This window comes from Mastacembelus armatus, chromosome 22, assembly GCF_900324485.2.
Source record: "Mastacembelus armatus chromosome 22, fMasArm1.2, whole genome shotgun sequence".
Taxonomy (NCBI): domain Eukaryota; kingdom Metazoa; phylum Chordata; class Actinopteri; order Synbranchiformes; family Mastacembelidae; genus Mastacembelus; species Mastacembelus armatus.
The window spans coordinates 13820360-13846241 of record NC_046654.1 but is presented as its reverse complement, the minus strand read 5'-3'; the positions used below and the strand labels follow the sequence as shown (position 1 = coordinate 13846241).

Genomic DNA, 25882 nt, shown 5'->3' with positions numbered 1-25882 from the left:
GCAGGGGGCGCAGGTCTCTGTGGATTTCCCATCGAGGTTATGCGCCATATTGGCAGTCTCCTCCATCTCGCCAAACGTCGAGCATGCCCGTCTTAAACCGGTTACTGAGGCGATATCTGTAAATATTTGCAGCCACCTGCCAGCCGAAATACAACACTATGGAGGCCGTCAAAGCCTTTAACAACGAGGTTTGTTTGAAAGCGTTGCAAAATATTGAACACAGCGGGAGCAGAGAATGAAAAAGCTAATTCACACTTGCGGTAGCAAGTTGGCTAACATTTAGCATCAAGTAGCAGGGCCGCTGTCTGTTCATAACAGTACGTCGATAATGTTGTGTTATTGACCCAAAACCCGGACATAACCAGAGTGTAATTGAGAAGAGAATATGTTTCAGCACACATCGTGTAGGGCTGACCAGTCTGTGCGCAGATGTTTTCCACAGGCTGTTGCGAACGCTAGCTAATAAGCTAGCTACAAGTTAGCAAAACCGCCTCCGTTGCGTGATGACTTGGTGAGAAAGCTGTTCATGTAAAATTGCCTCTGTCTTTCTGCTTTGCCTGCAGCTGTCGTCAATTAATTATAAACTAGCGGTAGCTGGCTGGTATACAGTTAGAGAGAATATAAATACATTCAAATAACCCGATATTAGCATATTCGTACAGCAGGGTTAGCTGTAAAAGGGCTCGAAGCTAGCAGGGCAACCATTTGTCTGCAAAGGCACCAAAGTGTCTGTCCTTAAAAATCAGTGTAAATGCTGGCCTCTGTGTCCACTCCACGAATCAGATCTCCCTGTTTTATGAAAGCATCAAAACAAACAGCCTGAGTCACAAACAGCAACTACACCTTAGTGGCCCAAACAAAGGTTTTACAAGGAATGAACAAACGTTGCTGTGAAGGGAGCATTGTTTGTTTACCTATTATTAATGCTGTGTTATCATTCAGTAATGACTTATATTGTGTAACAAAAGGCATCTTGTTTCCTCTTTCAGCTGTACTCACTGAATGAGTACAAGCCGCCCATCTCCAAGGCCAAGATGACACAGATCACCAAGTCTGGAATCAAAGCTATAAAAGTAAGTATGTAGTGTTGGAGGATGAGGCAGGTAACGGGAATTAAAAAAAATGGTCAGAAAAGTGAATTGCTCTCCAATTCTTATGTGTGTTCTAACATCTACACATAACAGTTCCACTTCGATCATAATTTCTGACAGTAAATGCATTATTTACGGTTTTTGTCCACAACAGTTTGTAATTATTACTACCTGTAATTATGTAGTAGACTAAAGCTATATATTTTTGTTTTTGAATAAATTAAAACCCAGTGATAAAATTGTTACAAATGAGAACCCAGTAAGCAGATTGTTGAACTCATTTTGAATTTTTAATTTCCAACAAAACAGCCATAGCTACGAACTTTATTTCAGTGTGCAACTTACAGCATTTTTTTTATATATATGATTAGTTGTGTCTAAATATAACCTCTTTCAATAATGGTTAGTTTGAGGTTGAGGAAAACCAAAAGACTAAAATCAAGCTGAAATACAGCAACACTAAAATTATGATGCAAGAGACTCTATGCCATCAGTGCTTTTTTGCAAGCAGCTGATTTAATGCCAGTGAGTGCATCCAATAATGAGCAGTGCCTGCTCAGACAGACTCAAACACCAAACCTTTGTTTTCTAGTGCTTAGTTTTTGTTTACTTTGTGCTCAGTCTAAATACTTGTGTGCATTATGTAGGAATAAATTACTATTTAGTTTAACTATTCGATTAAGCAGTCTTGTACAAACTGTAAAGGGGTTGTGTAAGTATTTAAACTAATGATGAAATCTTTTCACAAAAATAATTCAAGCACCTGTTTTTATTCTGGTCACATTCTGTTTTTCTGTAAAGCGTGGAGGTTGGAACCCATGTCCTTTAGTTGGTAGCCTTGTGAATACAGCAGGGAGTGTAAAGGCTTTCTAGGGTTGAGTAGAAGATGTTTAGATGCGAAGAGCAAGCCAAAACATGTTTGCATGTTATATATGAGTCTTTATGTTGTGTGGTTTTGCTTATTCTGAGTTTCCCTATGGGATACTCATGCTGTATCATGAGTAGAGCCTGTCATGTGAGCACTGCACAAGTGAGTTACATACAACAGGAATGACAGTGTTGCTTACCTTGGCTAATATGTGTTGGAGGCATCACGATTTGAGATCCTGTTGATTTCTATATTAATTATGTAGTGGGTTGTAGATACAGTATCCAGAGGGCTCAACACAGCGTCAACAGGCAGATTCGCCGTGTATGGCTTTTAGCTATGTGTGTGTGTGTGTGTGTGTGTTTTAGTATATTAAAATATAAACACAAAACTAGAACAATGGTCACTTTAACATTTTATAAAATGTGAAAAATATGCAGGTCAGTTTGAAGAGTTCGTTAGATTGGTATATTCACATGGAGAATCTAAAATTGGAGACTCAGTGGAGTGCTGCTGCTCGAAGGTTGCTAGGGAAAAGAAAATCTTGGTAAATACCTATATACAAAAACTACATATTATCTAAAGAAAATCTGAATTTATATATTAAAACTAGATTAAAAATTTATGTATAAATTTCATCTTTCGAAGTCATTGTGACATGAGTATAAATCCTTTAGCTGTAATTACAGCGGCACACATTTTGATTTTTTCATTGTAGGAAAAACACAGATTTTTGTGTAAGTAATAACACTGTGACAATGAGTGATCATGCATAATACCAGGACCTTGAGATCAAGTAGCATAATTGAGCCATCATTATTTCATTGTTTCATATTAGCTTTCTCTGCTGTGACATTTCAAATTCCAGTGCTTCTTTTGAATGTTTGCATTGTCTGCTAATGAGCTGCTGCTCTGACTGGAGGCCATGCTGGAGGCTCATTCTTAAGTCAGTACTTAAAAGTTAATCACACACAGGTCAGCCTTGTATTTGAACGAACAAATCAACAGTGGAGTAACAGGTGCTAAAGCTCAACCTGAGCCGTGACTATGGCAGAGAATGGCAGTGTTAATGTCCAAGTATTATATCACAGCCGCTGCTGCAGTCTTCTGTCAGACTACAGTAGACGTGCCGAGCCACAGACTTGTGTGGTGTCTTGGAGGTACTTAATGTCCAACACTGACGTCCCAACACTGTTACTATAGTTATAAATGGAAAAAAAGACTTGATGCCAAAAGCTGCTTTGGTCACAGTTATGCATGTGAATTCAAATTGAAATGCAAGCCATTAAGGAGTGTGTGTAGACAGCTACAGTGATTAAAATAGAAGCTTCTGTTTAGTCAGACAAATATGAAAATGTTTACTGAAAAACACAGTTGAAATGCATCCTGCATGCACAGCTTTGCCTCCCTCATTAGCAATGGCTGCACCTTATACAATTACAACAGAAAACGTCTGTTCTAAGTTTATGATCTGTTCTCAGTTTATGATCAAATGTTCTGCTTGAGTGTTAGGTAGTAGTAGATTTCAGAGATATTAAAAAATGAGTTACAAGTCATTTACCTAGTTTTGCATCCTTTAAACTTGTATTTATGTCTAAATGGCATGTATACCACGTATATGACCTACGGTAAATAGTATTTAAAAACTGTAAATAGTATTACTCATAATACCAACCACGTAAGGAATCAGCTGTTGTTTTAACACCACTGTCGGATTAAAAAACTAAACATGTCACACTGCCCTACTCTCTTAATAGCTGCCCACGAATCGCATTAAAGGGAGTTCATATTATAGTTGTTTCGTGTTTTATGTGATACAATTACACAAAGTCAGTAAGACATGCCGTGTGAGCCATAGTTTGGGAAATTGTAGACATGTAAAAACCTTTTATCGCACAGCTCTTCTTGCCATTACTTAAATCAAAGACAATTAGTTTGTGTATAAATGGAAACTCAGGGAATTAAGGCCTGCGATATTGCACTTAGCTGCAGTAACGTCAGTCTTTGGGAAATGCTGTCCCTTTATATTGAGATTTATGTACATGATTTTTATGCAGTAAAGCTCACATATTCTCTATAAACTCAAGACTTGTCTCTGTTCTGTCAGAAGACTCTTTCTGTAATTTGTCTTCAGTGTTTACGTTACACTAATGGCTGGTGTCTTGCAACCTGGGCTTTTAAAAAGTGAAAAAGACTAATCAACAATCACTGACCAAGTCCCCATAAACATTTATGATGAAACTTCACCTGAAACACAAAACTGTGCAGCTTTTTTGTGAGTTACTTAAGGATTAAAGGCCAAGAATAATGAAATGTTTTCTCTACAAATTTATATTATTAGTATTATCATTATTCCACCATTTTCCATCAGTTACTTGAAGATTTAAAGTTCAGGACACCAGCCCTTAACAACAAATCTAATGTATTTTCTGGTCCTGTTTGTATTTCTTGTTTGTAAAGGAAGTGCTTTTGGTATTCTGTGTTTCATGTTGCCTGTGAATAACACCCGTTTCCCCTTCCCTCAGCAGCTCTCCCAGCTCCCCCAAAGCACTGAAAGTGAAGCAGGAGGATGGGGTGGAGAGAGTTACAAAGAGATAAGAGAATCCATTCCCAGCTTAGGTAGGAGTATGGGTTAAAGATGGAAGAAGAGTAAAACCATTTAAACTTAATTTGCTCCCACACACCCAGAGAAGCGGGGCTTCTGCTGTTTTTCACTGTAGGCTGTACTCCCTTTGTGGTTGTCATGCGTTAACGGAGATTTTGATTGTTTTTGAAGTCGGAGAAGATGTTAATTTTCACCTTGAATTGGCTGATTACTGTTGTTTTGTTTTGGTCTACTAGTTACTTTATAACCTCTTTACCCTCTTAGTTAACGTTTTCTGTTTTGCTTGATAGTGCATATTGATGGATCTTGACCAGTCTTTGTTTGTTGCGGGGTGCATATTCAGGAGTTGCAAGGGAACATTTGGATTTGTGGACCTGCTGCTTTAAAACAGAACACACATTTCAGTAATACAGCTTTCATTCTTCACATTCAACACAGTGGTCATAACATTTATATACACGTAGTTTTCCAGACACTGGCTGTTTTAGGGTAGAATTATATCAATGTCTTTTGCAGAATCTTAGAGAGTCATTCAAGAGTAAGACACTCTCTGTATTACATTACTATGACAGTATTGATTAACATGGTAATTCATCCTTCAGGGTTGCTGTTACACACCTTGACATAGCATCAATGATCCATGTTTTCTGCATGTACAGTATGGATGTATATTTCATGCTGTCACAGATAGAAAAAAAAGGACTGGTCGATATATTGCCTGATATATTACTTTTTTGGTATTGAAATTACTATTTCATATGCCAGTTTTAGTAAAAACAATTGGGGCTGTCATTTAAAAAATGGTTCAAACGAAGAAGTAAAATACAAATAATTGAATGAATTAAAAAAAAAGCAGCCCATTAAACATAAAACAGTGCTACAATTCCTCATTTAAAATGTCATTTTGCTGAACATTTTAAAAAGAGCCATGTATCTGAAATGACGTTGCTGTGTGCCAGCGGGCAGTGGAGTGTGTGCAGTGGTCTGCTTCCATTGCAGACAGCTGCTTTTTATTCTCATGCTTCTCTCTGTAAGCTGCAGGCAGCTTTCACAGTAAAAAAAAAAGAACACAAACAAAAAAAAAAAAAAAAACAGCCATGCCTGTAAAATGAATGGATTGTTCTTCCCGGCCATCTATGGTTTGTAAACAAAGCAGACGCACAAAGTAAAATATGGCATTATTTAATTTACGTTGTTTATATCGCAAATTCCATTTTCTGTTAATTTATAATTTTATTACTTTTCCTCCATTTAGTTTTTTTGCTGTGGTATTATTTTGTTATTGGTAGTGAGACATTTAGGCAGTACAGAATATTCTTTTTACAACATGTTTGAATGATAGACCTTCAAGTAAAAAGTCACAGCCCTATAGCAAATCCAGATGGACTTGACAGTGGACTTCACTTTACAATCTGGGCTTAACTTTTAGTTGAGTTTAATATCCTAATCAGAGCAAACAAACAAAAAAACAAAATCACAAAGCAGAAGGACACAGGTAACATCTTTCTCCTTCTTTAAACACACCCCTTCAAGAGCATCAGATCCCCTGAACAAAAAAAGCCATATTTCACTAACTTTCCACAGTGAAATAAAACACTCAATGGTGAGGAATTCAGGTGGCAATGTAAATCTACCACTGTATTTCCCGGACTATAAGTCGTACTTTTTTTTTTTTTTTTTTTTTACTCCTCTGGCTTGTCCTGTGACTTATACAGCAAAGCTGTATATGTGTATAATTTGTCAAGCAGCCACTAGCATTAGATGACACTCTTGGCACTCTTGACTCAATTGAAGATAACACGGTACCGCTGAAAAAGTAAAAACACAACTTATAGCCTGGAAAATACTGTAATTCTAATAGTAAGAATTGTGTTAATTAGTGGAGAATGGAATGTAGTGAGCGAGTAGACACACATTGTAATGTGTATACTAGTATTTTTTATTTCAGAAACCATAATGTATGGAAAATAAAATAGGCTATAACCTATAACACAAAGGTTCATTTTTTTTTTAGAGCTCCCCTAAATGTCTTTTAGGCTTTTCTAGGGAGCTGATCTCCCCTTAGCCTCTCCATTATTCAGATTATGCTCTCTGTGTTTGTCTTTCTTTACTGAAAATACAGGAAATTATTATAATAACAATCTTGTAAACTGTCTTTTTGAAATGACATAATGCATGAAGCTGCAGAAATCCCTTTCTGCATTGTAATACATGATTGTATACTGTGCAGGGCCCAAGAATTATCTGTTAGATAGTTGAGAGAAGTCTCAGACTGAAGGTCTACTAAGGCAAGAACAGTCTAGCAACATGAAAGACCTGCTTTAGTAGTGTCAAGTGCTAATAACTACATTTATTGGCTCTTTTGCCCTGTTCTTACTAAAATGATATGAAATTACTTTTTAATGTTGTACCATCCCTGTGACTGAACTCTCAAAGTTATAATCTTGCAACTATTAATATTGAATCAGTACATATACTGCTTATAACTATATTATCAGCAATAACTTGACAATGCTGAGTCTATTTGTTTGTCACCTAATGGCTGCTATTGGTGCTGTAGATTGAGTTTGCAAAGTTATTTAGGATTTGTCTCAAACTTAAGGTCTATACCTTGTCCTTCATTGAGTAGATTGTGCATTTGTGTGCTATGTGTCACTTTTTGTTATGAGGTTGACAACTCATAGGTGACTAGCATTCATCAAGTATCAGAGTATGAGGACTAATCATGGATCAGTAATGTTCTTTTTCATAATTTATGTATCTGGTTAAAGGGACTTGGTCAGTGATTGGTCAAGATTAGCACTTTTCTACTTGGTACTTGATAAATGCAGCATAATTTGTCCAACAAACTCACTAGAGACTTTTGTATAATTTATGTACCATAAACTGTCTAATAGTTGCCACTGACTTCATTCAGCTTAGTTGAAGAAAGAGTAAGGACTATATTAGACCTTTATTTCTATTTGTCTCTGTTAAGTATATTTGATCAGATTCTAGGAAAATGCTCCCTTGTTCCTGATTTCTTTTAAATTTGTAAGTCATTCTCTAGATTTACACTGTGGTTTGTAAAATGAGTGTTGGTTCAGTATATGTTAAAAAAAGTAGTAATAGTAAAACTTCACTCCCATGTTTAGCATAAACATAGGTCGTTTATGTTCTGGTGTGTGTCCAGATATGTTTGATTTTGTCCATGATTTATAAAAGACATCCTGTCAGCCTTGACAGTAACAGCTGCTGTATTACAAGATCAGTGATCAACAGGGATGAGGGGCAGCTGTTTGTCTTAAGCTTTTGGTTGGTAAGAATTCAAAAGACACTTGACAGTTATTGACTACAGTTATTTACACCAATAGAGTGTAAAGGGTAAAATAAAGGGAAGGTAAAAATGGGCACCTGATAAATAATACCACCATTGTACTGAAAAGTATAAACTCTGAGATAGGACCTAAAAATGTCCCCCAAAACGTTCTAAGAACTATTATAGTTCTCACTCCCAGCGGTGCAGACACAAAAAATGGGAATTTCCTCTGAAGGATCTAAAAAATATGAAAAAATTCTTCTGATCCTAAAGTGCCTCAGTGCAACTTCTTTCCCTTAAAGGAAGAAGTCAGTTGCATCTTTGGTGCTGTATGCATTAACACAGCAGCATAACATTTCAGCAGAGTTGTCTATTAACTGTTCTGATTAGCTGCCTACTTGAGCCTCATGCTTAGGTCAAACTAACAACAAAGCAGCAAGTAACTGCCCACTTAATGGAGGGGAACAATGCTACTTAAATATGTTGTTTAAGTGACACTACTTTGAATAGTATATACCTGTTTTACCTGTGGCAGTAAAGACAAATGAAAGATTTTCTGAACTGATACATCCTATGGATGTCCATCCCCATAACATATGTCCCAGCTTAACAGTTTTTCCTTCACTCTTCTCCCATAGATGAGGTATGCATGTGAGGCCAGTAAAACCGTAGTACACTGGGAAACTTGTTTCATATTTATTTTATGAAATTAGAGGTTAACGTTTGCTGATTGGCTGCTGTAAGACAAAGGCAGAAAAAAGTTTTATAGTTGCAACTTTAAATGCTAGCCATGCCAGCCCAGTTTGGTGTTGCTTTATATGCTTACCATCCTACCCATGTTTAATCATGTCATTCCTGCTTTTTGCCACACCACCATGTTTTCACCTAACTATACATCTGCTGTGTGGTTCATGTAGACATGTACCAGCATAGCTTGATTGGTGACTGCAATTTCCAGGATAAATGAGCAAAGGACTTTCTGGCCAGAATAACCTGTGTTCATGTGTTCAGATTCTTTAAAACAACAAGATTCAATGAGCGTAATATATAAGAAGATGTGATATTTATTCTCACACCATCAAAGACTGCAGTTTTTTTCTGAAATATTGGGTAGAAAAAGACATAAGAACTTTCAGTATATTTCTTTCTGACCCTATGTATATTTTCTTTTCTAATCCCTCCGTTCTTCACCCCCAGATTCTGTCAGTTCTGCACTGCCTATCCTCCTTATTTAGCACCATGCAAATAGAAGATAAGGAATATAGATTTGATCCTTTTATATATTTCAATCAAAGGATTATCAACACATGCAAGAAACATAGAAATCAAAGTGGCTCAGTCAAAATAAAGAAATGCCACAGCAAAAATTATAGCAAAATCAGTTTAGTAATGTGTTAACTAAATTAGCATTAAGATTTAAGAATGAAGTTAAATCGACTGTTTGGGTTTCCAGCTTAAGAAGGAAATGGCAACAAAATTTGCACAGAGTAAATTTAAAACTTACCACTGTTTTAAATTTACTCTGTTAAATCTAGTCACTAAACACTGTTTAGTGACTAGATTTATTGCTCAACATACTACAGATAATATGCTTTAAGAACATGGTGTACACACATTCCAATGAAGATAAACTGCACAATGCATTTATTTACATGTTGGCTTATGTCACCACGTGTTAATGTTATCCCATTCCCCAGTGTAGCTTTGAAACATATTTACCATTGTGTGACATTACTACTAATAGACTGACCGACTAAATACATACAGTCGTATGAAGTCAGCCACCTTGTTAATTTCTAATACCAGTTTTAAAAACCACTACTTGTTTAAACTGAAAGTGGTGCGGTTATTTTGCTTTTTCCCATACCAGTCTACAAGTTCATTTAAGGTAGCAAAGGGTCTATACGTTTCTAAAGCTGAAATTTTTAATAAGAATTTGCTGAATGTATTTAAAAAGATGTCAGATTAAATGATGAAATGTTGTTTTTGTCCTTTGTACACAGTTGAGCAGTATACTAGATCAGTTGCCTAGAGACAGGTTCACGGTGCGTCAGCTCGTGTATGAGCATGTGTTTTCGTCATGTGTGAGAAAGTCATGCCTCTGGTCAGATGGGCTGGGGGCGTGGGGATCCTCACGATTGGATTCAGTTTCAATTCAGAAAGCTAATATTTTGTTCAGAATCAATTTTGATACATCTCAGTTTTGGATTTCAATTCCTTTCTGTAAGAAACATTATTAGCGATTAATATTAAAAATTACTAGTATAGTTATGCCCTGTGATGGACTGGTGACCTGTCCAGGGTGTACCCCTGCCTTTCACCCAAAGAGAGCTGGGATAGATAGGTGCCAGCAGATCCCCATTACCCTGGTTAGGAATAAGTGGATATAGATGATGGATGGATAGTATAATTACTGATGTCTGCGGTAAAGATACATCATAGATCTTGATATAGTATGGTGAAAATTATACTATTCATTGAGAGGAAATTACCACTTTCTAAATATGTTCCTAAATTTTGAACCTTTACTCACTAAAGGCAGTAATACTGAACAGCTCTATTGACAAGTTGTTGCCTTATCAGTACTGCTTTTCTCACTTTCTCATATGCACAGTGTGTTTACATGCACTTACATTAAGAAATTACTGTATAGTTGTATCATTCATTATTTTTATTATTTAAAAAAAGATTTAGAAATTGCCCATTTTCAAAGGTCTGTTTTTATTTCATAATGGCTTAGTTCACACAGTGCTCTAGTCACAGCATCCTCACCTTTCAACCCAATTTTATGAACACTGTAAACATTGACTCCCTGTGATCTGCTTTAATGTAGCTGAACAAGGCTGTTCCGTGTATACTTTGCCAACTAATTATCTAAGCTAAGATGTAATCCTGTAGTAGTAGTATTTTAAATATCTGCAAACTCTGTGGCAGTGAACAGTGATTGTTAGCACATGGGTGATTGATTTGAATTACATCAGCAGTGTCTTAATTCAAAAATTTTCATCAGTGAAAGACAGTGAACATAAAAAAACTGTCTTTCTCTGTGGTAAATCTTCCCAGCAGTTTATTAATGCTGAGTCTTGAGTTCAAACTGGACTTGAGGTTAAATCTCTATTTTATTTCCAGATGAGATTGTTTTTCAGACTTTTCATTGCCAAGCCATCAATGTTTTTTCTTCAAATTTTGGTCAGTGTTGAATGTCATTTTGCTCTTAACTAGCTGGGAGTACTAATACACTTCTTTTTACTTCTGTATACTACTACTACTGCAACAACAGAGCTCTAGAGTGTGACTAATTGAAAATTCGACCAAAAATCTGTAGAGTGCGACTACATGCTTTCTTGGTCCCACTGGTACAGCTAACATTTTGTAGGTCTGAGTGTGTGTGATTTTTTTTTTTTTTTTTTTTTTTTTCACCATCAGTAAAGATCAGAGCAAATCAAAAACCTGACTTTTATGTTCTGATACACCAATGTGAGTTTGAAGTCGAGACCTGGATACTAACCAGAGATGATAGCCCCCCTTAACCCTGACTCAATATCGTAGTTGAAAATGGCATCAGATTTTGAGCCAGAGATGGAGGCAAATAAAAAAAAAAAAAAAACAACATTCGTGAAGATTGATTTGTTCAGTTCTCATGGTTGAGGAGAGACAAAATTAGCAATCCAGTGCACTACGTATACTGTAAAGAATGTGGCCAGACATGGCTTGCAGCACCGCTTTTGCAGTCAACACACTGACATTCTGCACTGAGAGACAAAAAAAAAAAAAACACAAGATGCCAGAGAAGCACATCTTATGTCATGAACAGTGTGAAGACACCACAGATCCCCACCCTGCAACATTTTAGCAGCAAACTGCAGTAGTGAGGAGGCAGAGATGATAATCAAATTCAATGCGGTCTACAATATGGAAAAAGAACTGCCTTCACAAAATTCCAATCTCAAATAATCCTAATGAAAAAGAACATTAACCCGAACTATAATTACTGTGCCCATTTTGTTAGGGCAACTACAGACATCTTTTTTTTTTTTTTTTTTTAAAGGTGTCTGTAGTCACCCTAACAAACTGGGCAATTGCTAATAACTTGTACTTGGCATTTATTATTGATCCTGACACAGTTGTGAGTGTAAGTGTGTGATCATATAATTTTGTCAAGCACTTTTCAATTTTGGCACTTTTTTAATTTCATGTTAATGCTGTTGTTCAAATAAGGACAAACATTTATCTGCACCACTATTTAGGTAATTGTAGGAAATGATGAAAAGCCATTAAAAGTATAATTGTGATGCTAAAGGTGCTGTGAAAAAATGAATGGGTGCATCTAAATTTTTTTATGCTTGTGTAAATAAATAAAAATGTTAGGTGCCACCAGTGCAGAATGTTAGTCTGGAGCCCTGTACAGTCTACTTTATGCTTAGAAAGGTTTACTTTATACTTATTTAAGGCTCATGCTGTTTTCATTGAGTTGACTTCTTCAGTTATTGTTCCCAGCTCTGATCTGTTCAGTGATTGGCAACATCACAGATGTTACTGAGATTACTCTTTCTTAGCAAGTTGGCTGATGCTGCCAATAGTTTTATTCTTAATGTTGTTGACAGTGTCTTGACACACAAATGATTTTGATACTGTTTAGTCACTACAATCCTTACTAGACAAACTTGTCTGCCTCTGAGTTAAATGGAGTAATTTATGGGCTGTTTTTACTGCATTTGTATTACATTGCTGTTTTTTTTATTAAACTTGCAAAAAAAACGAAAGCAATAATTTACTAATGGAAGTATCAGACTTTATTTATGTACTCTTGAGTTCTGCATTGCTTAGCAGTCTGCTATTTCAGATTTTACAATACAGTATACACCAATATTTTTTCCTGAATTTTTGTAATGCCATTTTTTTTTTTATCTGATCTACTTAATTTGGATAGGTATAATTGAGAATTTTTTTTATTAGTTGTTGCAGCTGCTGAGATCTATGCAACTTGTTTTTGTATTTATATGGCATTTGTTTGACGAGGCTATCACCTGGAGAAACTTTTCTTGCAACTCACTCACAACATCCACAAAGGTTTTATTTGTTTTTGACAGCAATGGTCTTTATTTAACTTGTGTAATATATATATATATATATACACTGTTAGTAAAAATGTTAACAATTTGAAATTAAATATGTGTTTGCAACAAAATCCTATTATAATTTCTCAATGAAAGGGAATTTTGTTTTTGACATTAACATTTTACTACCTTACACATGATCACATTGATTTTTGTAATATCTGTTATATAGTTTAACTTTTCACTTGTCACTTGACTCATTTAGTTAAAAAATTATATTCTCTGGGCAGCACAGTGGCTGAGTGGTTAGCATCAACAACCCGTCAGGGACCTTTCTGTGGGGAGTTTGCATGTCCTCCACATGCTTGCGTGTGTTTACTCCAGGTACTCCAGTTTCCTCCCATAGTCCAAAGGTTGATTGGTGACTGTTAATTGCTAATTAGAGTAAATGTGAATGTGTGAGGTTGTTGGTCTCTGTGTCACCCTGTGATGGCCTGGTGACCTGTCACCCAGTACCTTTCACCCAAGCTGGGATAGGCTCCAGCAGATCCCCTTCATTTGGTTAGGAATAAGCGGGTATAGATAATGGATGAATGGATGGATGATATTCTTTGTGTGGTCTGATAAAGAACCACAGACCAGTCAGTCTCTGGTACTTTCACTCCATCTGCTGGCTGATTGTTGACCTAGAGTTTTAAATACGAAGGACTACAAATACATTGTTCTGTTTTCTTAAATCCAAATTCCTACTGCTTCAGCTCATTGATATTGCAGGACATATAAATATTATTTGTAATATGCAAAACTGCACAACCTTTTTAGTGTTTAATGAAAAAGCTAAATGTGTGATCCTCTCAGTTCTATAGGTTTCTGTGTATTATTGTATAAAACTTCAGCTAAGACATTTGTCATCCCCCATAGAGGAATGAAATTTTTCTGTGATAATGCATGATCTGAACTTTTTTTGCACCACAGTCTTAGACTATTGGTCTTGTCTTTGCTCTCTGAACAGTTTGAGATCTGGTAAGTTTTAAGAGTTGAGCAGAGCTATTTGATTTCTTTAGTTCTCCCAAATTACGCATCTCAATCACTTTTAATAGATTTGATATTAGCAGCAGGACCGAAGTCATTTGTATCATTGCACAGCAGCACTGCATTTCCTGTCAGTGACAAATATTTTACAGGCTTATATGTGCAGACTTAAATGTATCGAGGCTTGCCCTTGAGCTCTGTGGGTAGAGTCACTAATAAACCGCAGTGCAGATTCTATATAGTGGTCACAGCTAAATAAACGTTTTCACATGTATAGGAACATCAGCCACACACTAAGTTTTTAAGCATCGATATGGTGTATTCCTGTTTTTGGATGGTATTTTACTGAAGACTCCAAACTGTCTGAAACGGTTCATGTTTTGAACAGGCACAGTCGGTGCCACATGTTAATGCCATTAGCATTAATGTGGAGGGTTCCCAGAGTGCCATCTGTCACTTAATCTGTGTACCTCTTGCTGACCGTTTCTCATTTATTTTGTTATAGTCCTATTCAACTAAAGTGTACATGGCTTTAATATGTGGAGGATGTAGACTGAAAAGGGATCATTTGTACCATGTATCAAAGTGTTTAGATTAGTTTGATTGAATTGGTATACTTTGTGAAAATTCAGGATTGGAGTTCTTACATCAACATAGGTGAATGCTGTTTTACTTAATAATAATTGATACTGTTTTTTAATTGGTAACAGTCACCAATAAAAATGTCTTTTACTGTAAAGCTCACTTACCAGCCTACTCTTCACATGTGAATGGCCAATGAAAAATAACATCAAATATAGTTGCTAGTGGTGTTTACAGAGGTGGGGTAACTGGAGAAATATTGTCTATTTTGTGTTTCCTTCTCTCAGGTCTTCACTAACTAGAGATGTTGCTAATTCGGTTCTTTCTCTTGATTTCCATTTTCCTAACTTCTGCTTTGACCCATTAAAGTTACACACCAGTCATACCTGTTTTGTTTCTTTTTCAGTTCTACAAACACGTTGTCCAGAGTGTGGAGAAGTTCATACAAAAGGTGAGTTATGTTAAAAAAGTATGGATTTTCAGTCTCAAACCCACATAGCATGTAAATATTTAGGAGTTAAGCAGTACACAATGTAGAAAATAGTTTTTTTTTTAATTAATGTTGATTTCAGTTAAGTTTGATTTTTGCTTATTAACAGTCACTTTCTTCTCAGTTCCACAAGTTACTTGTGACCTACTTAAAGTGTTAGTATAGATGTGTGAATATGTGCATCTGTCAAAATGAACAAAAAAGCCCCAGATAATAAATTCATAATTGTTTCTCTGTGTTTTGTATTCTTGTAACACCAGTTGTTTGTGTGTTACAGTGCAAACCGGAGTACAAGGTTCCAGGGCTGTATGTTATCGACTCAATAGTCAGACAGTCACGACACCAGTTCGGCACTGAAAAGGATGTTTTTGCCCCACGATTCAGCAAGAATATCATTGCGACGTTCCAGCACCTCTATCGTTGCCCTTCAGACGATAAGGTCAGACAGTTTGTAGTAGATATTGTGTTGTTCTCTGTGGCTTTTCATTTTTCTTGCTGGTCATGGTTTAATGAGAAATTTTATTATACATTTTGATGTTTGCTTCAGCTTTACAGGAGCAGTTGATGAATAGATCTCCAGGATAAACCTCTCCCAAGGCACAGTGCCTTCACATTTTACTATTATGTCACAGTTGCTTTTGTCATCTCTGTTGGTGTATCCAGAGTAAGATAGTGCGAGTCCTGAACCTCTGGCAGAAAAATGCGGTCTTCAAAAGTGACATCATCCAGCCCCTGTTGGACATGGCAGCAGGGATTCCCCCTCCCAGTGTCACACCTGTCATGCCCTCCAGTGCTGCTCCAGTCAATAACACTACACCCGGTCAGTCGGAGTACACAAAAGTATAACAAAATTCACATAGTCATATTTTACAATACTGTGGTAGAAAGGCTTGTTTGATGTCACCAGGTTATGCTCTCTTGTTTTATATTCTCTCTCTCTGTATCCAGGCACGCCAGCCACACCAGCGACCCCAGCTAACATTGTCCAGGGTCTGCCCGACTGGGCTTCCCAGATTACCAATACAGACACTGTGGCTGCTGTGGCACAAATCCTACAGAGTCCACAGGGACAACAGGTTAGTTAGTTAGTCAGAAGCTATTCAACTCCAAATGTTTGATAATTGCTAAATGAGAATTATTACAAATCTAATAAGAAAGTGTGAACGACTTCTTGTGTTAAAGATGTGTCACTGTACTGTCACCTTTTGTAGCTGCAACAGCTTGTCCAGAGTCTGCAGATGCAGCAGCAGAAACCCCAGCCATCCTTGCTGCAGGCCTTGGATGCTGGCCTAGTAGTGCAGTTGCAAGCTCTGACAGCTCAACTCACTGCAGCTGCTACTGCCAACAGCCTCAACCCCCTTGAGCAGAGAGTGTCTTCTTTTAATAAGGTAATACTGCAGTCAGCAGGTGGTAGTTTCTTGTTTCGTGCTTCTTCTGAACTCTCCTAATACAATCAATTTATTTTTGTTGCAGAAACTTTTAGGCTCATTTGACTTTGGGAATGATTCTGAACGTGGTGAAGAACCGAAAAAAGAGACCTCCTCATCTCAGCTGTGAGTTCTGTGTGTTTAACCATCATACAGTTGTTTTTGCTTTGTTAGCAGTCAGTGTCAACCACCTCATCTGAGTGCTTGTATTTAATGAAGTTGTTTACTGTTTCCAGGCCCATGGTGTCTGAGCCCATCAACAACTCCCTCTTCCATCAGTTGGCTGAGCAGCTGCAGCAGCAGAATCTGGAGCAGTTTCAAAAGCAGCTGCTAGAGCACCAACAGCATCAACAAAAGGTAGATGGCACAGATGCATACAGTCAGAGCACTGCTTTCTTTGGGATGTTTTTCAGGCCGTATGTCCTGGAGCTTGGCATGGTTTAACAAATTTTTCACCAACCAATTTACTGTACTCACCATTCTCGGTTGTAAATAGCATTAAAGGATAAGACCTGTGACTTCCTATTTCTTTTCATTTATACGTATCACATTCAGAGACTAAAACCACCAATGAAATTTATGTACTCAACAAGAGTATCTGTGAATCCAGACATGGTTTAGCTTAATCATCTATGCCACGTTTGTCCAAAACATATAATCTATTAAGAATACACCAGTCATGTGAGGTGTTTCTTTCTCACAAAATCAGTTCATTTATTTTTGGTTTTAATCTCTGTATGGGGAAAAAAGAAAAAGAAAAAATCTCCTTGAAGTTGTTGTTCAGGAACATATAGCTTACTGCTATCATTATTACATATCTGCAGTTGTATCCATTCTTTGTGTTTCAAACATGTACAGTGTTCTCTAGTGCTCCTATTTGTAGGACTGTGTCCTGATCTATCCAGAGGAAGCATTTCATTTCTCGTTGATGTTAAACAGAGTGGTCAAGTCCCCTGGTTTGATGCATTTAAAAATTACTTTCCTCTTATTCTTTTCTTCCAGGCTATGAGCATAGAAGGGCAGGACTCGATCTTTGGGCAAGAGAACTCTGTTGCGACTGCCCCGAGCAGCAGCCAGCCACAGCTTCCTGAGTCAGAGAACAAATTAGACGACTCCATAGACAACCAGCAGCAGGTATGTCTGCAGTGGGCCATTACCAAAACTCAGAACATCATACTGACCTATTGTTTTATTCATTTCCCTTTTCAATGGGAATATATGTCTCAACACAAGGACTACACTAAGTTATTATATAGTTATTTAGCTGTCGGTCTAGATTGGATAATTATTGCGTGTTACTGTAATATCAAGTATTGCAGTGTTAGAGAGGTGTTGAAATGACTGGGACTGTCTTAGGACATGGATCTGGACGAGGGCCCAGAAGGAATGGAGGAGGAGATCTTTGAGGCGGAGGAGAAGAAGACTGTTAGCACACGCTCCAGAACACGCTCAAGGTCACGCTCTAGGTCAGTCTCACTCATTTCTAAAATCTAATTTTGTAGTACACTAAATGCTTTTACTTTTTACCATAGAAATACAAAAAAACTTGCATAATTACATGTGCTTCCTCTGTGGACCTAAGAAATAAATACACTGATGTAAGATATCAGACTGATCATAGAATGTTTTTTTTTTTTTTTTTTGGCTACAATTTTGTCTGGAAGTAATACAGGTGCCAAAATTGGATTGTGTTTTAGAAGAACAAACTGGAATGTATTTTCACTTGCAGCGGTGATTATTAGCCTGCACAGGATTGAGATTCTTGGTTGTGTCCTCAGACTCTGGCTAGTAGCTTGCAAGTATTTACTGGAACTATGAGTAGCAATGTCATAATGAAAAGTTAGTTGGTAAAGCATTTTTGAAGATTTTGGTCTTTTCTCTCTGTAGGTCTCCTAAGAGGAGGAGGTCTAGGTCTCGCTCTGGCTCTCGGAAACGGAAACACCGCAAACGCTCCCGATCACGTTCCAGAGATCGCAAAAGGAAATCATCACGGTCTTATTCAAGTGAAAGGCGTGCCCGAGAGCGAGAGAAGGAACGGCAAAAGAAAGGACTCCCTCCCATACGATCCAAGACTCTAAGTGGTAAGCAGGGGAAGGTGTTGTTAGTTTTTTTTTGTGTTTTTTTTTTGGTTTTGTTTCCTGCTGCTGTCGTTCTGATGAGTAATTTTTTTTCTCTTTCACCTTACACAGTGTGCAGCACGACTTTGTGGGTGGGCCAGGTGGACAAGAAGGCCACTCAGCAAGATCTCACCAATCTGTTTGAAGAATTTGGCCAGATTGAATCCATCAATGTAAGTAGACCTCCTAACCTTATCTATCCTGATCTTAATTTGCCATCAGTAGTCTGGTTGTTCTTTTTTACCATGTCCCCCGTCTTTTTTACTTCTTTATTATTCCTCTATCCTACACATGCTCTCTGCTCATTTACATGTTTTTTTTTTCAATCATACCTCTTAATTTGTTCTTTGTTGTCATTATTTATTGTGCAGTCATGTCTCGTTGTTTAACCTTTCTGTGTGTGTGCGTCTCTATGTCTGCGTGTCTGCAGATGATCCCTCCCAGAGGCTGTGCCTACATCTGTATGGTCCACAGACAGGATGCCTACCGAGCCCGCCAGAAGCTCAGCACTGGCTCCTACAAGATTGGCTCCAAGATTATAAAGGTGCACATTACCTATATAATTTGATTGATTGTATTCTCATTCTTCCTGTGGTTTCCTCTAATATAATTTTCTGTTGCCCTCCACTGCTAAAATGTCAGAGATAGTTTAGCATTCCAGGCACACAGGTCCTTGTCCTATCATAAATAACTTTGTGCTCTGTCTTGACCTGTTTCAGATTGCATGGGCCCTAAACAAGGGGGTGAAGCAGGAGTACAAACAGTTTTGGGATGTAGACCTAGGTGTCACCTACATACCTTGGGAGAAGGTGAAATTGGATGACCTGGATGGCTTTGCCGAAGGAGGAATCATTGACCAGGAGACCGTTAATGATGGTAAAAATTTAAACATCTACTTATTAACGCTTTTTCTTTGGCGCACACACTGGATCTCACCATTCAGTTGCAGTGGTGATGTTAATATATGTTGAGTGCACAGACTACTTTGTACATAAACACACACATGATTAAAGCATAACGCAGATATCCAAACACAGACTTTTCTTGGCAGTTGATCAGCTAACTGGATTTGTTTTCCACCCCATTTTCTCAGTTGTTTGTTTTGTTATGGTAATGCCCAAAATCCTTCACGTAATCCCATTGGGAACTCCCCACCCTGATAGACAAACGGAGGCAAAGATTGAGTCGGGAAAACACAGCAAAACTTCCGAATCCAAACAAAGTATTGGACGATAGTTTTGAAATTTGTTTTGAATGTTTTGTCTGTCTGCAGAATGGGAAGCAGCCAAGAATGCTGAGCCAGCCAAGGAAGTTACGAGTCAGCCAGTAAGCGCTGAGAGTACAGCAGCATCTAACACTCAGACTGAGACATACAACCAGCAGGTTACCATGATGCCTGTGCAGGTACTGAAAGGGGTCTGTCTCGATCTGTGGACACATTGGGCACACTGTTTTGATTCTTGACACTTTTCACATAAAATATATACCACCACATGTGCACTGTGTACCATGTAACTTACCCATATTTTGCATTTGCACGCTCTCATATCTGTCTCATCCAGCTGCCAGTGGCCCAGGCTGTTCCCAGTGCAGTGGGTTTGGTACCACCTACCTTCCCTGTAACCATGACCATACCCCCACCAGGCTATGGACCCCCACCACCCTTCATTAGAGCTGGCTTCAATGCCTCTCAGCCTCCACCCGGTAAATAAGGCAAACAATCAAATACTGATCAGACCTATGGTAATTCGTAAGTTTACACAAAATTATTTTTTGCTGTGCAGGTTTTATGCAGGCAGCGCAGACAGCAGGCATGGCCTCAGCAACTGCTTGTAAGTACTTATGACATACTACCCCTATAACTAATACATGCATAATTTTTTGCAGTGTCCTTAAGGTAGGTGTTAGGTTGGATTAAATTAGTTGTTTCTGCTGTACTTACCTATAGCTCTAGTGCAGTCTTCAGTGGCTGCAAGCCAAGAAGCTGTGAAGGAATCACCATTCAGCGCCATGATCCCTCCAACCAGTAGCATCCCTGGTAGCTTCATGCCATCAGCCATCCCTGGAGCCAGCCTGTTTAACCCAGTAGGAGTTCAAACTCAGCAAGCCACCAGTGAGAAAGCGGCCCAGTCTGCGGAGGGAATGGATGCTGCTGCAGAGCTCACACTGCAAGGTGACATGACATGATTGTTGACATGTTTTTACATGAAAGATTACAATTTTTGTCTGGATACACATGCTTGGCTAGTATTTTCGCTTTATGTTGAGTATTTTAATCTGGGATTTTGGAGGTTATTTGGAGGTGTTTGACGAAGAAGAACTTAAGGTTTATTGTTCTCATGTTTTTTTGCCCAGGCATGCAGAATGCAGTTCGTAGTGGAATGGGTCTTCTTGGCATGCACCCTACAGCTTCCCTCACCCACCCGCTGCATCAGTCTGGTCTGACAGGCCAGAGAATGCCTGGTCTGCTACCTCTAGATGTGCGACCCAACCTGCTCCAGCCTGGGGCTGCTGCCCGCTTCCCACTCCTCATGCAGCAGGGCCCTGCCCAGCATGCTGCTGGTCTCCTCGACAGTTCCCTCCAGGCTCAAGCCCGTGCAAGGGCTCCTTTCTCTCAGATGGACCCATTCAACAGGGCTCCAAACCTTACCAGTGAAAATTTATCTAAGACTGACGACGAGTCTTCATCTGGTGCCGATGAGGGCAAAGACCAGGACTACCGTTTCCCCCCAGTTGAAAAGCAGAGCACAGGCCTGCTGAGGACCCCTCCACCAGAGCATAGGGAACCCCCTAGAGGGGGTGGTGGAGTAGCAGGAGGAGGTGGAGGAGGCAGGCCTCCATTGCTCCAGACCCCAGGGACACAGCCAGGCAGAACAAGCCTAGTGGGGCGTCTGCAAGCTCTTGCAGGCTTCACTCCTGATAACCGCTGGAATCAGACCAGAGGAGACTTTGATGAACGAGATGGCATGCGAGGAGGCCCACAGGCTCCTAGTGGTCCAAAAGGCTTCCAGGAGGAACGCCCCACCCCTGGGCAGAACTTTCCCAACCGCTTTGACAGGGCTGGAACAGCAGCGGGAGGTGTTGCTGGGGTTCCTGGCAATGCTAGACCTGGTGTGGGGCCACAGGGCTGGAATCGAAGTGGTGGCGGCACAGTGCCATTTGACAGTGAATTGCATCAAGACCTCGATGACCGCAGACGCCCATGGGACAGGCAGACAGACAGAGATGAAAGGGATTTTGACTTCAGGAGGGATATGAATGGTAACCGCCACAGCCGAGAGAGAGAGCGTGAGAGAGAGAGAGAGAGAGAACGAGGCAGAGAGCGCACCAGAGAGCATGAACGTGACAGGGACCGTGACAAAGAGCGAGACCGTGACAGGGACTGTGAGCGTGGGAGCTGGACACCTCTTCTCCCTCTACCAACACCTCTACTTCCAACTCCACCTCTTAATCCCAACCTGACCTTGAACCAAGGCAAACTGATTGCACCCCTCAAATTGAACCCCCAGGTTCAGCCACGGTTCCAGTCCCCACTGCTGCCTCAAGGTCAAGCTAAACCTTCTCTCTTGGGTATGGATCAGCCGCTGCCTCAGATTCAGATCAAATCTTCACCTCTAACCCAGAGCCAAACAGCTGCTCCTGAGCCCCAGTCAGAAATACCATCTCTGTCTGAGACACCCCAGGTGCAGTCACCTGAGAGCAAGGGTCGCAGCCCACCTGTGGTTCCCACCCAGTCTGAGTCTCCACTGCAGCCTGAGACCTCTCCTCAAACAGAATCACCGTCCCAGCCCACAGTGCAGTTCCCCTCCGAGACCTCTGCGTCTTCAGACCCTAAGATCCCAAGCCGAGTCTCACCCCATGTTGAACCCTCATCCATGGGTTCACCTGTGACCTATGTGCGTGCTGCCAGCCCACCTGAAGAGACGACTTACTCTCTGGAGGAGCAGGAAAGCCCACAGAAGGATGAGGAAGAGTCACAAGGGGGAGTCTCCTCACCCCAGCAACAGTGGGTCAACGGATCTGAGATGGACAATAGTAGTGTAGCCGAACCCACACCTGATGACTCTCCTGAGGCCTCCCCTGAGACCAGTCCAGCCTCTTCGTCCTGTTCTGTTCCTGAAAGTGAACTGAAGCAGCAGCAGGAGCAGCTTGTCTCTCTTAAGGACGTAGGCAATGAACAGAGTGAGTCCATGGAGGAAGCTGCGAGTCAGCCAGTGGTAGACACTGTCACAGACTCTGAGGGGACATAATCATCACTCAGTAGGTAAAAGATCATTTTGTACAGTTGTCTCTTCTTCTCTGTACTCATGTCAGCAAACCACCACCACACGGGACATGACGAATACTGACTCACACCAGTTGTTGTCTGATAACCAGTAACAAATGATTTTATCTCACAGATACCAGTGTACTTAAATAGAAGGCTCATTAGCTGTTTTATTGATAGAACATTTTGTTTGTATTTTATTTCTTTTTTAAGTTGTAATGACATCCCCCCCATTTTAATTAATCTAAGCTTGATTAATTTTATCGTATTGCCTGCCAAAATGTTTTAATTGTATATGGGGAAAATGAGCGTTGACCTTCCTATGGAAGAGAGCAAGAAAACCTGGCTGTTCGACAATGGATTGAATATAGCTGTACGCGATACTTGAAAGCAGCCATTGCTGTCCCCATTTATCTTCTTTTAAAATGCTGCTGCAAAGTTTTAAATGAATGCTTTTGTGGTGCCCTACAATGCTTTCTGTTTTTGAACAGAATAAATAGCCTGCATACAGTGAGCACAGCACATCTGCTTTTAATTGGAACAAAATGAACAATTTTAAAATAAGAAACTGAAAATGTTGTATCCCCAAAATAAATGTCTGTCATTTGTTTCCAATTATACAGTGAATACAAACAGAAAATGACATGCCAGGGGGAAGACAAAGAAAATGAATAGAGGGATGTTCTCATGTCGGGTGCATATTGTTTTAGTTTGAAATAAACATGCTTTGTCTGTTTAAAACACATGCTTTAGGACTGTTTTCTGACCCAGGACAAGTGGAAACTAGGACTGCTTTACAGGCTTGTACACATTGTGTGCTATTACTTCAGTCGATTTGATGTTCTCGTAACTCAAGTTGCTGCTATACCATCCATCCACAGGGCACTTTGTTGGATGCAACCACGGGACTTGTAGTTTTTAGCTTCTGAAGACTTTAGCCTGTACGTTTCCCTAAGATTTTGCTGGGTGACTGTTGAGGATGGGATTGTGCCTTTTTGAATGGATTTGTCATTCATGATGCTACCCAACACCAGGTGTGATGTACACCAGACTTTGCGTGCAGCTCAGTTTCACACAGCTCTGTGAACAGAAAGCTACCGTCACAGAATTTACTGGCCTAACGTTTTAAATGGCAACTGCACAGTTTGTACAGCGCTCACATAGAGGATGAAAATATATACTCCATCGTTCTGTGCATGCAGGCTTGTAGCCATGTTTTAACCTTCCTGTCTTGTTCATTTCATACTTGTAGTGCTTTTCTGTTGAGACTTACTCCTAGCCCATAGTCTGCTGTTCTCTCAGACCAAATGTCTACTACAGAGGTTGTGATGTTGAATAAAAGTTGAAGGTGCATCAGATTTCCCCGCTCCTATTGTCATGAATTCCGATTCGGACTGATCAGATGAACTTGCAAACACATCAACATTGCAGCTTCAAACTTGAGAGCACAATGTAACTTGGATAACCAGTACTTAAACACGTTAGCAGTTTCAATATAATCAGATTCTTAGGTAGCAGGTTGTGTATTGACAGATTGACAAATCTCATATGTCCTTATATTTAAGGTTCCCTTACACAGAAAAACACTTGGACTGTAGCAACCGACCTTACACAGAAAAACACTTGGACTGTAGCAACCGACCTTACACAGAAAAACACTTGGACTGTAGCAACCGACTTTTATAAAGGTCAGCAATAGACAATGTACTTATTTATATCCTGCTGAACTCTGAGATTCTAAATAAAGTTAATTCCACACTTCCAAAGCAGCCGAAGTATTTGCTAAATCCAGGCAAAGCAAAGGATACAGGGGACAGTTCATGTTACAAAACACTTCAAAAAGCAACCCTCTGGTGCTTACAGCAACAGAACAAGGTTGAATCCACAATATGCAGATGTTGGAGGAGAGAAAGAAGTAGAAGAAGATACTATCTTTCTCCCTCCGCTACTACTGAGGGGGAAGTACTTACTCAGCACTCACTAGCAGCGATCCCTTCTCTATACTGATTTATGGCCCGACTAGTGTCTGAAAATACAAGCTAGGACATTTATCTAAACAATAGCCTACATCGTGTTGTCTTACTGCCATTTCAGCGCTTTTTATTTTTATTAGGAAACAATGGGAAAAGAGCAGCAGTGTGCTGCGTAATGCATCTTCCTCCAATTACACCTGAGCTTAGTCTACTAATCCAAACATTAATGTATTTTGTAGTTTGGCTGCAGATTTAGCATCTAGGAATAAAGCCAAGCTGAAAAACTGAATTTTGTGTTTTCTAGTGTGGCTCAGATCATAAATTTCTATCTGGATCCCAAAGGTGTAGGCAGTCAGCCAGGTCCAGCCCCTTGCTGACCTCTCCACAGAAAGACTTGACAGGCTGCGACTTTGAATCAATCACTATCTGCCCCGAAACAGACAAACATATACACTGCTTGGCCAGCACTCCCACAGACAGAAATAAAAATGAATCCTCACTCAGATATCCTTCACTATTATTCAGTAGCAGAATAAAGGACCCATTTGCTAATGTACTATAGGCTTTAATTAGGAAACATGACCAAATTAATGTTTTACATTTGGATATGGCTTTGAAATAAGACCCCACGACGGATGAGGGTTATTTATATATTTATATATATAGATATATCATATACATATACGGTATATATATTTATATATATGGTGTGTTGGTCATAGCTCAGATACAGAGAGGTTCCCCAGGGTTAGGATATTAATTACACAAGGTTAGCATGTAAATACTTTTACAATGATGCTTTGAATTCCTAGTCTCCTACCCTCAAATGGACTCCATAAATCTAACTTCCAGGCACAATTTGCTCTACAGGGAGAATTTGGGCCTATTAATGCAGAATACTAGTTTTACATTACTGCAACATGCTGTGCTACTGTTGCCACGTGAAGGACTACAGTCAGTGTAACTGTAGCGTCAGTACTCTGTCTCACCATTTGAGGTCAGTGTTGTACTGCAGCACTCATTATCTTGGCAGCCAGAGTATTGTGCTCAGTGGCTTCTTGGAGTGCGACAGTTC

General features: G+C 39.4%; 2 protein-coding genes across 4 annotated transcripts in view; both read left to right on the top strand.

Annotated features, from left to right (window-relative positions):
- Nucleotides 1–32: 32 nt before the first annotated feature.
- scaf8 (SR-related CTD-associated factor 8) lies at nt 33–24192 on the top strand. Of its 3 annotated transcripts, none has more exons than XM_026299638.2 (21): nt 163–188; nt 990–1073; nt 4488–4578; nt 14940–14984; nt 15301–15462; nt 15687–15843; nt 15972–16099; nt 16235–16411; nt 16497–16576; nt 16687–16807; nt 17453–17584; nt 17807–17916; nt 18338–18531; nt 18640–18740; nt 18998–19111; nt 19287–19443; nt 19841–19971; nt 20130–20271; nt 20352–20399; nt 20516–20740; nt 20923–24192. In XM_026299638.2, the coding sequence occupies exons 6-21, from the start codon at nt 15765–15767 to the stop codon at nt 22815–22817; spliced, it is 3834 nt and encodes a 1277-aa protein (XP_026155423.1). In that variant the 5' UTR covers nt 163–188; nt 990–1073; nt 4488–4578; nt 14940–14984; nt 15301–15462; nt 15687–15764; the 3' UTR covers nt 22818–24192. The 3 variants fall into 3 exon arrangements, with proteins under 3 accessions (XP_026155410.1, XP_026155423.1, XP_026155416.1); XM_026299631.2 differs by having other exon boundaries at nt 168–188; nt 4485–4578; XM_026299625.2 differs by lacking the exon at nt 4488–4578 and having other exon boundaries at nt 33–188.
- The window catches only part of tiam2a (TIAM Rac1 associated GEF 2a), an 84695-nt gene continuing 81597 nt past the window's right edge, over nt 22785–25882 (top strand). Inside the window, exon 1 of the mRNA XM_026299603.1 lies at nt 22785–22831. The gene's annotated coding sequence lies outside the window, so the exon portion shown is untranslated. The remainder of the gene's footprint in view (nt 22832–25882) is intronic.

Coding starts and splice junctions, on each gene's coding strand:
- scaf8 (XM_026299625.2), top strand. CDS start 159: ATGGAGGCCGTCAAAGCCTTTAACAACGAG. Junction 1,074..14,939: donor CTGGAATCAAAGCTATAAAA/GTAAGTATGTAG, acceptor TTTCTTTTTCAG/TTCTACAAACACGTTGTCCA. Junction 15,463..15,686: donor GTTGCCCTTCAGACGATAAG/GTCAGACAGTTT, acceptor TGGTGTATCCAG/AGTAAGATAGTGCGAGTCCT.